This window comes from Taudactylus pleione, unplaced genomic scaffold, assembly GCF_031769625.1.
Source record: "Taudactylus pleione unplaced genomic scaffold, aTauple2 ptg000202l, whole genome shotgun sequence".
NCBI classification, from domain to species: domain Eukaryota; kingdom Metazoa; phylum Chordata; class Amphibia; order Anura; family Myobatrachidae; genus Taudactylus; species Taudactylus pleione.
In genome coordinates, this window is record NW_028284604.1 from 7,745,752 (window position 1) to 7,760,353 (window position 14,602).

A 14,602-nucleotide genomic window follows, 5' to 3' on the forward strand; every position below is an offset into this window, starting at 1 on the left:
GCAACCATCCAAAAAAACAAGCAACTGGGAAAAAAACAAGCCCAATTCCGCTTAGTATAAGCGGACTTGGTAACTATGGATCTGATGCAGTCGGGCATTCCCTGAACTTCTGTTTTTCCTATTGGCTTCCCTGCGAACACGTGATCTGAAGCAGGCGGGCATTCCCTGAACCTGTCTTTCTATTGGCTTTCCTATACCACAGCAGCCAATCCACTGCGTGTATTCGTTCTCTCTTCAGACAGAGGCATGGAACGCAGGAGCTCTGCTATTGGCTGTCCAGTTTATTCCGTATTTCCGGTTCCTGGCGCAAGGTGGCCGGAAACACCAGTCAGCAGCAACAGCATCGTCTTCGGTCGGTGGAAAGGTATGTGGGGGTGTTACTAGGAATGCTGGGGGAGACTGTGTCCGCGGTGGGCAGCTGGTATGTTGGTCTTTCGCTGGCTCCTTTGGTGGTTTGCCTGTGAGTTATTCTAATATGCTGCCTGAAGAGGTAACACACTGCGGCTGCCACATAGTGCCCTACATGCGACTGGTGATGTTTTCGTGTATTACTATGTAGGCAATTCTGCATAGTAACCCCAGTGGCATGGTGGTGTATGCTAATGGCAGGTGCTTAAAAGCCTAGGGGGTCTATTAATACTCAACTTCTACACACTTTCACATATGTCTGTATAAAGTGTCAGGGCTGTTCATAAAGTATCTAAATAACATTGTCAAGCTATACATGGCAGCCACCATTCAGATCCATACCTGCTACCATGCCGGCTGTGTCTGCACTGCAGAGGCTTGTGTGCAGCCCACAGTGCTTCTGCTCCACTCACCGGTAGGAGACAGGTGTGAGGGAAGGGAATAGGGGTGTGAGAGCGGACACTGCACCTGGGAAAGGATGCACAGGAGACAGGTGAGAGGGAAGGGAATAGGAGTGTGAGAGCGGACACTGTACCTGGGAAAGGATGCACAGGAGACAGGTGAGAGGGAAGGGACTAGGGGTGTGAGAGCGGACACTGTACCTGGGAAAGGATGCACAGGTAAGAGGGAAGGGAATAGGGTTGTGACAGTGGACACCGCACCTGGGAAAGGATGCGGAGCACAGGTGAGAGGGAAGGGAATAGGGGTGTGAGAGTGGACACTGCACCTGGGAAAGGATGCACAGGTGAGAGGGAAGGGAATAGGAGTGTGAGAGCGGACACTGTACCTGGGAAAGGATGCACAGGAGACAGGTGAGAGGGAAGGGACTAGGGGTGTGAGAGCGGACACTGTACCTGGGAAAGGATGCACAGGTAAGAGGGAAGGGAATAGGGGTGTGAGAGTGGACACCGCACCTGGGAAAGGATGCGGAGCACAGGTGAGAGGGAAGGGAATAGGGGTGTGAGAGTGGACACTGCACCTGGGAAAGGATGCACAGGTGAGAGGGAAGGGAATAGGAGTGTGAGAGTGGACACCGCACCTGGGAAAGGATGCACAGGTGAGAGGGAAGGGAATAGGGGTGTGAGAGCGGACACTGCACCTGGGAAAGGATGCACAGGTGAGAGGGAAGGGAATAGGGGTGTGAGAGCGGACACCGCACCTGGGAAAGGATGCACAGGAGACAGGTGAGAGGGAAGGGACAAGGTGTGTGAGAGCGGACACCGCACCTGGGAAAGGATGCACAGGAGACAGGTGAGAGGGAAGGGAATAGGGGTGTGAGAGCGGACACCGCACCTGGGAAAGGATGTGGTGCACAGGAGACAGCAGTAGGGAAAGAATGTGGGGGAGCAGCAGGAGTGGAAGAGTACATGGGGGAGACAGAGTGGACACCGGGGAAATTATATATTGGGGGGGGGGAACACCGGCAGTGGGGAAATCCCTAGGAACACCGCGGATGTAGGGGGAAAAGTGTATATTTTCCGAAATGCTGACTCCGCATGAATGCCTCCAAGCAGTTTTTTAAACTGTTAGCGAGACATAATTGTCACAAGTGGTAATTATGAATAGACCCCCTATATGTTTTTATGAACACTATTGATGCCCAGACATAATGCATATTAAAGAGAACATGTCATATCATACATAATACTTGATTTATATTGCACTGCGTGTGTTAAATAAAAGTTTTTGTAGATTTTTTTTTTTGGAGGAAAGCATTTAAAAAAAAAAAAAAAGTGTAAATAATGGGCCTCTGTTCAAGATTAATCTCTTGTGCTGCACTAACCTTCCTCCAGGCTGCTGCCATCGTAATTCACAGCTTCCCTGCCTCACAATCCATGGGGTAAATGTAATAGCCTGCGGACTGCAGGCATTGGTGAGTTCCGTGCAGGACTGGCCAATGTTTTAAAGTAGCTGTCATTTAAAAGGAAAAACCAGGATGACATTGCCTTTTAAATGACAACTACTTTAAAACATCAGGCAGTCTTGCACGGAACTCGCCGATGCCTGCATGTTATTACATTTACATCCATGTCTCTAAAGTAAAGTCCTTTCATATAGGGTCGTCTTTTTCTTACTGCTCTCCTAAAACAAAGGATACATAGAAATGTCTCATATTTTATTTAACACTTTACCTTACATAACTTGATTACTTTTCTCCAAACAGTAATGTAGCTCTGATCCGGCCCTGCAATGGCAGACTTGAACAAGCTTTATACAGACCCAGCCAGGTAAACTAGTTTGACAAATAATTTGTTAGGATATATACTTTCTTGTAAGGATGTGTCTTTGCTGCAGTCATGTCAAATAGCCACTCTCTGCGCGCCTGCCCCCATGAGACTCTGTTAGCATTCGGTTGTCTTTTTTTATTTTTAGCCGAAAATGCATGTAAGTCCCAATGCAATGCGTCTAGGACGCACCTGCAGACTGTGCTGATTAATTCGATATTCAACACTTATATAGCTGTGTGAGACTGAGTCTCTGATTCGGCATACGAAGTGCTACAATGCCGCAGCTGTTTTCCACTCAAAGTTCCAATTAGTCAGGTGCACCCAGATATACACGTGTCACATATCACATTAATCAGCACAGTCTGCTGGTGCGTCCTAGACGCATCACATTTTTGGGTAAAAAAAAATATGCTTGATGCTAGACCTAACGCAAATATTACGCTGCATGGCATGTTGAGGCTAGATGAGCAAGGACATATAGATGCTATAAGAAATACAGACACTGATATCTGTGCATTGAAACACTGCCCCATATTGTGCATGGAATCTTTCTTATGCTGAATAATTTTCTTGCCCAAATGTACACCACAGTTCAAAACAAATAAGGTTCATTTTCCTAATCTCAAACAGCCCAGATCACCTATTTTCCATGTAATCTACAAGTACTGGGCTGCATAAACTCCTACGATTACCGCCTTGTTTCTTCTTCTTTAGATTTATCTGTATTTATCCAGCTTACATCAACAATAAGAAGACAATAGCAGAGGGGAGGAGGATACCCATTGATAAGGTCAATAAGTATATATGAAGTCACACTTGCACAATATAAGCAGTGATTTGTATTTTTATTTGTGCTAAGTGGAGGGCTGCTTGTACTGCAAAAACGTAACCGGATTATACATGTAGTATATTTACGCTGGGCTGCCATTTGGGGAGTACAGATGTGTCCACATACATCTGTGCACTGTGCGACTTGTGATCTTTTGTTCAACTTTTTACCTTTAAAATAAGTTTTATTCACACAGCGACGCGAGTAGGACGCACAAGCAGGTTCTGCTGACTACAATGATATGCAGCATGCCTATGTTCTGTGTGCAGATACAGCCACAGTCACACACAGAATGTAGGCATGCTGCATATCATTGTAATCAGCAGAAGCTGCTTGTGTGTCCTATTTGCATTGCTGTGCGAATAAGACTCATTTTAAGGGGAAAAAGTTGCATCAAAACACGGTCGGTGCTACCGAGTCGCCCCGTGGCATGGCAAGGGCGCCGGCTTTGTACCATTTGACACTCACTGAGGGGTATATTTACTAAAGGTCTATTTTAATCGCTTTAAAAATCAATCAACATTGAAGATGTGCTTCTGGGGCTAAATCGCACATTTACTAATACTTAAAAAAACAAATCAAAAATTGTATGTTAGCAAATGTGATTTAGCCCCAGAAACACACAACATTGATGTTGATCCCTTTTTATTCTTTTCTTGAAATTAAATCGATTGAAATCAACTTTTTGTAAATAAACCTATTGAGAGTTTTTTTTTCCTTCTTTCACCACTTGGTGATTAGGTGTGCCATCTGTGTGTCTCCAATCCTGAAGCCATAGTGGCTGAGTTATTTACTTAGGTCTCGGCGCACTTTTGGTCTCCAGAAAAATGGCTGCCATTTATTTATTAACCGTTTCTTATATAGCGCAACATATTCCGTTCTGCTTCACAATTGGAAACATTAATAGAACAAAAGTGGGTACTAACAGACAGACATAGAGGTAGGAAGGCCTTGCTCGCAAGCTTACAATCTATAACTTGTATAACGTGTACAACTGAAGTCAGTAATAGAGAGAAACTGAGGTGGAAGTTAATTCACATAACTTATGTGCTAAATACTTTATTTTGCTATTACTGCACTTAGCTGAATAAATAAGCCTAGAGATCTACTTATGATACAGGAAGGTACCTTACTGATGGAGCCATATTCCTGCATAGTGAGCATTATGCTTGTTCTCTGATGTCTGTCTATCCCATGTTAGGTAACAGAGGGTGGGCTTGCATGGCTTTTTTTTTTTGTGCCTGGTCCCACAACATCTGATGGCAGTCCTGTACCACAAGCATAAGGATAGATTTTTATGGGCAGCACCATATTTTCTGCACAGCTACCGGTTTTCATTAGTGTCCCCCGCTGTCTTGTTTCTTGAACTTACTGTATCTTTTGTAGGAGTATAGTGCACCACATTGTAGGTAGCCGTGTTGTGTGTAATGCAGTCTATCAGTTCTCAAAGAAATTGAGCTCCAGCCATGTCAGTGAGCCCTAGTGAATTGATAGCTGCATTCTCCAAAATATTGCTTTATCTTAAAAAAAATATATATATATATATTAATATTGATCGGTTATCTTAGACGTTTTGTAACCTTTTATATTTTTTTTCTTCCATTCCTCAGGCTGTACAGAATCCAACATGTGTTGAGATTGCCGACGTATGTCGAGCAAACAAATTAAATGCTCTTATCGAGGTGATGTATTACATATTTGGTGTTTGCCTTTTCTTAGAACCACGTCTATGCTAGTGCTTAACTGATTCCTTGCCACAGGCAGATAAGATGTACACACGTGAATGGAATCGGGATGTACAGTTTAAGGGTAGAGTACGTGTACAGCTGAAGAATGAGGATGGCACGCCCTGTGTGGATAAGCTTCAGTCAAGTAAGCCTACTGCTGTTAAGTTATAAGGTTTCTCTGTAATCTTAGCCACAGGCCTGCACACCTTTAGGGCTGGATTCAATTAGCGGCAATAATATCGGCCGATTTTTTTTTTTGTCAATATTATCGCACCAGCGATAATTAGATAGACTGAAACAGGTGAAAAGTTTTCTCCATCTCCGATCAGGAGGGAAAAAAAAAAAGCAAAATCCCTTTTTTTGCCTAAAAATGTAGGGACTTTTTTCAGAACCCTTTGGACACCCCCCAAAAATTCGTAAGTTGCGTACTTTGGTGAAAAGCGCAAATTTTCGGTGAAAAAAAAAATTGTAGAAAGTTTATAGAAAGCTATATTTTTCCAGGAAATTACTGTTCCACGTAAATTAGGAGAAAGTTAAAATGTGTGCAAGTATAGTTTTGTGTCGTAAAAACGCAATTTAAAAAAACGTTAACCGCCTGCTGCGACCGCGTGCGATGTTTAAAACACTTGACGCATCCATACGCCCCCTGAAAAATCAAACACAATAAGTTAAAACCATTTTCAACGTTTTTTTTTTTTTCACCTAAAATGTGTGGCCGCTTTTCGGCACAGTACGCAACTTCTGAAAAATGTTTGGGGTAATTTATCATTAGGGGGGTGTCCAAAGTGTTTTGAAGGAAAATCCCACATTTTTAGACAAAAATGTGTTTTTTTTTTTCTCCTGGTCTGAGATGGAGAGAATTTTTGGGCGAAAAACAGGAGATTTCACGGCCAACAGAGGAATCTGCCGCTAATTGAATACGGCTCTGATGTAGCAAAGACTATTTTGTAGGCAACTGAATATTCATGAGAATGTAACCTGTCAATTCACTATGAACCAGCACATGAATAGGTCAGGTTTGGGGAATATTAGGCACTGCCTTAGTTTTGCCACTGATTCCTAGAAAGTTTTATAAGCCTAGTACTGATCCAGCCCACTAAATGGATAACTTTACAGTGTGTTGTTGCTAGGCAGTTGCGTCATAAGGGGGGCGTGGGCCGCAACCGGGTGTCACCCGCCAAGGGGTGACACCAAAGTGCCGACTCCCCCTCAGTGAAAGGAGCAAGGTGCTGCACTGTTACACTACGTGCAGCACTTGGCTTCTGCCGGCACTGCCCGCAGAGTGGTCCCTGGGTGTAGTCCGCTGGAGCTCCCCAGTTGTTACAGGGTTCGGGCCGTGTGCCCTCCCTGTACCGGGTGCAATAGCGGGGAGGGACGCCACTGTTGCTAGGGTCACTTAAAGCTGAGTAAGCGTGCAGTATCATTCCCCCACCACTATTTAACTCATCCAGCGATAGATTTTCCAATGCTGATCTCTAAAGTCTTATTTCAAAACTCCTATCTAGTCTCAGACCTCCAACCCCGTTTCCTTCAATTCCCTCCTTTGCCTTCTCTCTCTCCACCCTTGACTTTGCCACACACTTCTATTTTAAAACTGACTCTTAATCAAAACATCACCTCCCAACAGGCTTCCTTTGCCCCACCCCACCCTTCCAGCCTCTCCCCATCTTCCCTCTCCATCCTACCAACCCTAACTTCCTTCTCTCCAGTGTCTATTATGTCCCTTTTCCAGCCCCTCCCGCCTCTTCCGCTTTTTCTCTCCCATTGCCTGTTCCCATCTTGCACACCTCTTCATCCTTTCTCTCTCATCATGCTCCAACCCCTCTGATTCTCCCATTCTTAAAAATCCCACTCTTGATGCTAACGCTTTATCTAAATACCAACTCCTCTATATCCTTCCAAGCCTCTACGCTTCTCAGGGTAAATTTACTAAAGTTAAGGTTTGTAGAAGTGGAGATGTTGCCCATAGCAACCAATCAGATTCTATTTATTTATCTAGCACCTTCTAGAAGATAATAGCTAGATTCTGGTTGCTTTGGCCTGCACTTGAATAAATATACCCTCTTGAGTGGTTAGTCTACAACTGCCTGTCTTTCCTGTCTCCCTGTTTGACCCACTTCAGTATGACTTTCATCCTCTCCACTCTACAGAAACTGCCCTCACTAAAGTCAGTAATGACCTTCTTGCTGCCACGTATAAGGGCCATTACTCGCTACTTACTATTACTATCCATGATATCTCTGCAACATTTGATACTGTGGATCACCCTCCTGCAAATCTCATGACTCCACCTCTCCCTACCTGTTGGTTTCTTCCAATGATCTGTTATTGAACCCTTCTGTTCTCCCTTTACTTTCTTTGTCCTCCAATACCATTTCTATGCTGATAACTCAAATCTTCCTCTCTTCCCATGACCACCTTTCTCTCATCTCACTCAGGTCTCCAGTTGTGTGTCTGCTGTGTCTTTCTGGATTGTCCCAGTGCTTTCTTAAATTTAACATGTCTAAGATTGAGCTCATAGTCTTTCCAATAACCCTCACCTCCCTCCATTTTACTATCTGTCAAAAACCGCACCATCTGTTCTATCCTCAAGTCTGTGCTCTCCATCAAACAAGCCCCTTCCTATTCTTGCCTCTTTCACAGTTGAAATTTCTCCAGTACAAGACCACCGTGGAGGCAACAAAGACCCTCATCCACTCATTGGTCATAGTGTTCCCGCTAGGCTGTTTCAGCGGTGCGCCGCGTCCTGCCCTATTTCTGAAGGTCGGAAAGCACCCTGCCCTCCAGCGCGGCACCCCGCTGCGGGTTCAGTCTCCACCCGCGGGTCGCAGTGTCCCGCGGGTGGTCAGAACGGCGGTGCAGCGGTCACCGCCGGTGAATGGATTCATTCGCAGGGACCACTTCGCTTGGGGGCTGCCCGGCATGTCCATAAGTGCCGGGCACGGCCCCAGGAATGACGAAAAGGGGACGAGTCGTAAAGACACGCCCCCTTTTCGGGCGCAGAAGTGCCCTATCTCTAGGTCCGGTGCCCTGCCTGCTGACGGACCTAGAGTGAACACTAGGTCATCTTCTAGACTAGATTATTTTAACCTCCTCTTATCTGGCCTTCCTGACTACCGCCTCTCTCCACTCCAATCCAATGCTGCTGCTCAGCTCATCTTTCTTGAACTGCTGCTGCTTCCCTTCTTCATCAGGCCCTACACTGTGCTCCACTACTCTACAGAACCCAAACTCCCAATCAGCTATTATAACAGCCTCACCCAATCCTCTTTCCCCTATATCTCTCTCTCTCTCTCTCTCTCTCTCTCTCTCCCAAGCATGTTTCCCAAGATATATATATCTATGTAATTGAGAAAGCTTGTCTGTCTGTTTGTCCTTTATGCACAGCCAGTGTTTTGGACCTAGCTCCACCAAATTTGCCGTGGTGGTGTAGTTTGCTAAGGATTAGGTTTTTGCCTAGGTTTGAACTTAGTCAGGGCCACACACTCACACAATCCCTAAAAATAGGGACACACTTACATTACACAGGTTCCAGGGATGGCTCCAGAAAACCTGTGTGAAAGCTAGAAATGTATCCTTTAATCTCATACGATGAGCAAATTTTAACTAACGCAAGTTCATATTAAATCCAGAGTCAAGCTGGGTACACACTTAACGATATTTTGAATGATTTTCCAGATTCCGACAGATCAGAACAACAAATCATCAAGTGTGTACCCACTATGTTGGGCGTTGCATGCTCCCACGGGCTTGTCGGCCGCATCATCAGGTCGGCGCTACAAGCGGCTCTGTTGACAATGCGTTTGATGACCCCATGCAGCGGGATGTGGCAGGGGCCAACATATCAGGCGGTCGGGCACCAGATCATCTAATGTGTACTGGCCAATATATAAACTAGATTAACCCCCAGCAGATGGCGCACCCAGAAGCAGCCTACAAATAGATTCACCACAAGAAACCTCACCAAGTTTCAATAAACATATCTATACAAAAGCTCTGATTGCCTCGCGACCGTCTGCTCTGTCTCTCCTTGGCCGGCACCAAATCAACACCGCTACCACCCAGGCCCCCCTCGGCTCTGACTGGACCGGCCCACCTTGTGTACGTGATTGGGTGCAGGGGGAGCGGCGGGTCACAGAGGCAGCTCTGGCACCATAGCAGCCGCATCCCTGGTAGTTATGTCACTGTTTGCCGTCATGTTAGCGAACAGTGGGGTCCTTTTCAGGATCAATGGAATGGGGTTATAGGCGAGGACAATGTAAACAAATAAAGGCTGCAGGTGTTTTTCAGGGTCCAGGCATAGATACAGTCAGGTGCATAAATATTGGGACATTGACAGAATTTTCATATTTTGGCCTCTCTTCACCACCACAATGGCTTTGAAATGAAACAAACAAGATGTGCTTTAACTGCAGAATTTCAGATTTAATTTGAGGGTAATTACATCCAAATCAGGTGAACGGTGTAGGAATTACAACGGTTTCTATATGTGCCTGCCACTTTTTAAGGGGCCAAAAGTAATGGGACTATCAACTCAAAAGCTATTTCATGGACAGGTGTGGGCTATTCCCTCGTTATTTCATTATCAATTAAACCCATCAGAGAGATAGCAAAAACATTAGGTGTGGCCAAATCAACTGTTTGGAACATTCTTAAAAAGAAAGAACGCACCGGAGAGCTCAGCAACACCAAAAGACCCGAAAGACCACGGAAAACAACTGTGGTGGATGACAAAAGAATTAATTCCCTGGTGAAGAAAAACCCCTTCACAACAGTTGGCCAAATCAAGAACACTCTCCAGGAGGTAGGTGTATATGTGTCAAAGTCAACAATCAAGAGAAGACTTCACAAGAGTGAATATAGAGGGTTCACCACAAGATGTAAACCATTGGTGAGCCACAAAAGCAGGAAGACCAGATTAGAGTTTGCCAAACAACATCTAAAAAAGCCATTACAGTTCTGGAACAACATCCTATGGACAGATGAGACAAAGATCAACTTGTACCAGAGTGATGGGAAGAGAAGAGTATGGAGAAGGAAAGGAACTGCTCATGATCCAAACATACCACCTCATCAGTGAAGCATGGTGGTGGTAGTGTCATGGCGTGGGCATGTATGGCTGCCAATGGAACTGGTTCCCTTGTATTTATTGATGATGTGACTACTGACAAAAGCAGCAGAATGAATTCTGAAGTGTTTCGGGCAATATTTTATGCTCATATTCAGTCAAATGCTTCAGAACTCATAGGACGGTGCTTCACAGTGCAGATGGACAATGACCTGAAGCATACTGCAAAAGCAACCAAAGAGATTTTTAAGGCTAAAAAGTGGAATGGCCAAGTCAATCCCCTGACCTGAGGGCCTGATTCAGAGCCGGACGCTCGTTCAGAAAAAGGGGCTGGATATTTAAATTGAGCGCTCGCTCTTTGCGGTCTGTTGACGCCTCTATGTCTGAGCGAGCGTCCGAAACATGCGCTCGCTATTTTGTAAAGACGACCCTTGGCTGCTCACATCATACGTCATCTCCGCTATTTATTAGATAATCGAGTACATCGAAAGGCGTATGAACTGCTCGCTATTCTTATGGTAGCATTTTCCTACTGCAATCATGCGAGCAGTTCAGGCTTAAAGACAACCAAGTGACGTGGTCGATGACGCTGCTTTGTTAATTATAGACACCCTTAAAACGCCTGCGTTCGGATCTCCACTCCCCGTTTTCAAGCACCTTCCCCTGTTACCACCCACAAACGCCTCATCCTGTCAATCAAATTAGCAGGCATTCGCTATTTTGCGAGCACACGATTTCCGACCGCACTGACTTGGCGCATGCGCATTACAACCCATACGCATGTGCAGATGTGCGAACATCGCTCGGAGCGAACGAGCGGCCGCTTACAAGCGGCTCTGAATCAGGCCCTGAATCCGATTGAGCATGCATTTCACTTGATGAAGACAGAACTGAAGGGAAAATGCCCCAAGAACAAAGGAACTGAAGACATTTGCAGTAGAGGCCTGGCAGAGCATCGCCAGTGATGAAACCCCGCGTCTGGTGATGTGTCTGCGTTCCAGACTTCAGGCTGTATTTGCCTGCAAAGGATTTGCAACAAAGTATTAAAAAGTGAAAGTTAGATTTAGGATTGTTTAGTTTGTCCCATTACTTTTGGCCCCTTAAAAAGTGGGAGGCACATATAGAAACCGTTGTAATTCCTACACCGTTCACCTGATTTGGATGTAATTACCCTCAAATTAAATCTGAAATTCTGCAGTTAAAGCACATCTTGTTTGTTTCCTTTCAAAGCCATTGTGGTGGTGAATAGAGGTCAAAATATGAAAACTCTGTCATTGTCCCAATATTTATGTTGTACCTGACTGTGTGTGTGTGTATGTATATATATATATATATATATATATATATATATATATATATATATATATATATATATATATATATATATATATATAATCTCTCTGTTGCCTCTCTGGTGAGTTTCAACAGCTAACCAGAAATAAGTTCAGTGGACACGTAGAGTATATGTGGGTATGAATGTCAATTTAAGGCTGCATTGCATACTGGTCTTTGCTATATGCTAATTCATTATCATAGTCCTGTTTTGTATTCTATGCTGGATATTTGCATCATATGGTAGCAACTGTGGAGTGAAAAGCATTATAGTCATAGACATTTACCCAAGGGTAGGCAACCTGTTGCACTCCAGTTTCTGTGGAACTACACATCACAGCATGCCCTACCACAGTTTTTCTGTTAGGACATGCTTAAAATTGTGGCAAGTTATGCTGGGATGTGTAGTTCCACAGCAGCTGGAGTGTTTCATGTTTCCTACCTCTATTGTCCTATGTGGGTTAGTATAGCGGCGGTGATGAAAATAGACTCACACTCTTACATTTCAGTACCGTCTCCCCCATGAACTTGTGGACATACCTTTACTATAAAGCCCCAGGAAGATCTGCCTGTCTCAAACCTTACAGCACTTTCACATTATTCTCTTAGGCTGAATATTTCTCACTCGCCACCTTCACTTGTTCATTGCTATGTCTCTTGTTTAAGGGAAAACCATAATGCTTCGTGTAGCGGAAGAGATCCCCAAGCTTAAGACTCGTACACAGAAAACCGGAGGCAGTGATCAGACTGTCCAGCAAGGAGAAGGTGGCAAGAAGAGCAAGAAGAAAAAGAAGTGATAGACTTTGTAGATGACGATGAGCTTAGAGAGCTGCATTACGGAGCCCAGCTGAACTGCAAAGACCCTTCCAGCCCGCAAACTAAATGCATCAATTCTCTCCAGACTAGTGTCACCCAGTGGATACAATTTATTTAATGCTGAGTAGAAGAAAACCCTGTTTAGTCACTCCATTGTACCAGACAATGTGCGGAACAAGACTGTGACAAGTTGTCACTATTTTACGTTTGACATCACACAATCAGAAAGCTGAAATAAAATAATTTTTTAAATGGTCACTTTTCAAAAGGATTATTCTAACCACAAATTCACACGAACTGCGGAAAGCGGAAATGTTTATGTAAATTCCTTTTAGACTCCATTAGCGGTAATACCACCATTACTACTGTATCACGTCATACTAGATTGTTAAATTGTTATTTTATGACCGGTCCTATAGGTCTAAACATTTTCTTTTTCAAATTGATCACACGTTTAGTGTCAGAATAGTGAGTATAAATGTGACAGGTATAGAGCCATGATGACAATGGTGCAGAATGTCACCTTGTGCTAGGAAACATTTTGTATCAGACTAAATGGTGATGTTACATTGTGCTGCTTCATAATGATTGTGTACATGGATGAAATTAATGCTAACTTGTCTATTTAAATAAAATAAAAAATAGAATTTAGCCTTAAAGGGACGTTATTTGACAGACTTTCTGCATAGAAATATAATGTGTGTACAAGGGCAGCACAGACGGTGTAATGGTAGCATTACTGCCTCACAGCACTGAGGTCGTTGGTTCGATACCCACTACGGCCCTAACTGTGTGGAGTTTGTATATTCTCCCTGTGCTTGCGTGGGTTTCCCCCGGGTACTCCGGTTTCCTCCCACACTCCAAAAATATACTGGTAGGTTAATTGGCTCCTAACAAAATTACCCCTAGTGTGTGTATGTGTGTATGTGCGCATGTGGTAGGGAATATAGATTGTAAGCTCCACTGGGGCAGGGACGGATGTGAATGGCCGAATATTCTCTGTAAAGCGCTGCGGAATATGTGTGCGCTATATAAATAACTGGTAATAAATAAAATAAGTGATGCAGCGAAAGGGTCTGAGTTGAGATAAAGACAAAGTAACTGCACCTGGGCAAATCAGCATTTGGGCAGATACAGGATGTACAGAGATTTAGATTAGGGAGGGGTGTCTCCAAACTCGTATCTAAATTGCAGTGTAAAAATCAAGCTGACCAGTATTTGTGGGCTACATGCAAAAAAAAAAAAAAAAAAAGTATTTGCACCCCCTTGCATTGCAACATGGTTAATTCCGGCTAAAAATACTTCATTTTTTTTTTTTTCCTCCCAACGCAGAATTAGCCTCAAAATGTGGATAAAGCAAATGTAACTTGGTAATACATGAACAATGACTTGGTGCTGCAGTGTCTTCTTTTCATCCATAGGGAGCAGAAAAAAAAGCCCTTTAATGTTTGCAGATCATCAACTCATAAATTGGAGGCTACACAAAAAAATGAGCGCCTACAGAGGGATCCAGTCAGGATGCCGACGGTAGCTTCCTGACTGTTGGAATACAGACAGATTGTGGAGGTAAGTATTAGGGTTCTGAAACTTAGATATCTGTATCCTGACCGCTGGGATCCTGTACCCAACCCCATACAGATGTGTCCACATACAACTCATATATTGTAAAGGAAAGTCACTCGCGTCTGAAATATTAGAGCTTTATGCTTCCAGGATTACAAGATGCATATCAATAACCAGTCACAGAGCTCTGGAATTCTGCAGCTGCACATGGAGGGATCCCTGTAGATGTGGACACATGCACTCAAGTACTGGACTTCACAAAGTGTGCTGCTTCAGTTGTTATGATGGCAATTTGCATATACTCCAGAATATCATGAAGAGTGTTCAGATGAATTGCAAAGTCCCTCTTTGCCATGACAATGAACTTAACCCAAAAAACATTTCCACTTCATTTCAGCCCTGCCACAAAAGGACCAGCTGACATGTCAGTGATTCTCTCGTTAACACAGGTGAGAGTTGACAAGGCTGGAGATCACTCTGTCATGCTGATTCAGTTAGAATATCAGACTTGTTCTTCCTCTGTTAACCATGGTTACCTGCAAGGAAACACGTGCAGTCATCATTGCTTTGCACCAAAAGGGCTTCACAGGCAAGGATATTTCTGCTATTAAGATTGCACCTAAATCAACCA

General features: G+C 44.0%; 1 protein-coding gene across 2 annotated transcripts; it reads left to right on the forward strand.

Moving 5' to 3' along the window:
* Nucleotides 1-259: 259 nt before the first annotated feature.
* Nucleotides 260-13,059, forward strand: SRP19 (signal recognition particle 19). Of its 2 annotated transcripts, none has more exons than XM_088477687.1 (6): nucleotides 260-364; nucleotides 2,573-2,636; nucleotides 3,351-3,426; nucleotides 5,076-5,147; nucleotides 5,226-5,337; nucleotides 12,259-13,059. In XM_088477687.1, the coding sequence occupies exons 2-6, from the start codon at nucleotides 2,599-2,601 to the stop codon at nucleotides 12,387-12,389; spliced, it is 429 nt and encodes a 142-aa protein (XP_088333813.1). In that variant the 5' UTR covers nucleotides 260-364; nucleotides 2,573-2,598; the 3' UTR covers nucleotides 12,390-13,059. The 2 variants fall into 2 exon arrangements, with proteins under 2 accessions (XP_088333813.1, XP_088333814.1); XM_088477688.1 differs by having other exon boundaries at nucleotides 279-421.
* The last annotated feature ends 1,543 nt before the right edge of the window (nucleotides 13,060-14,602 follow it).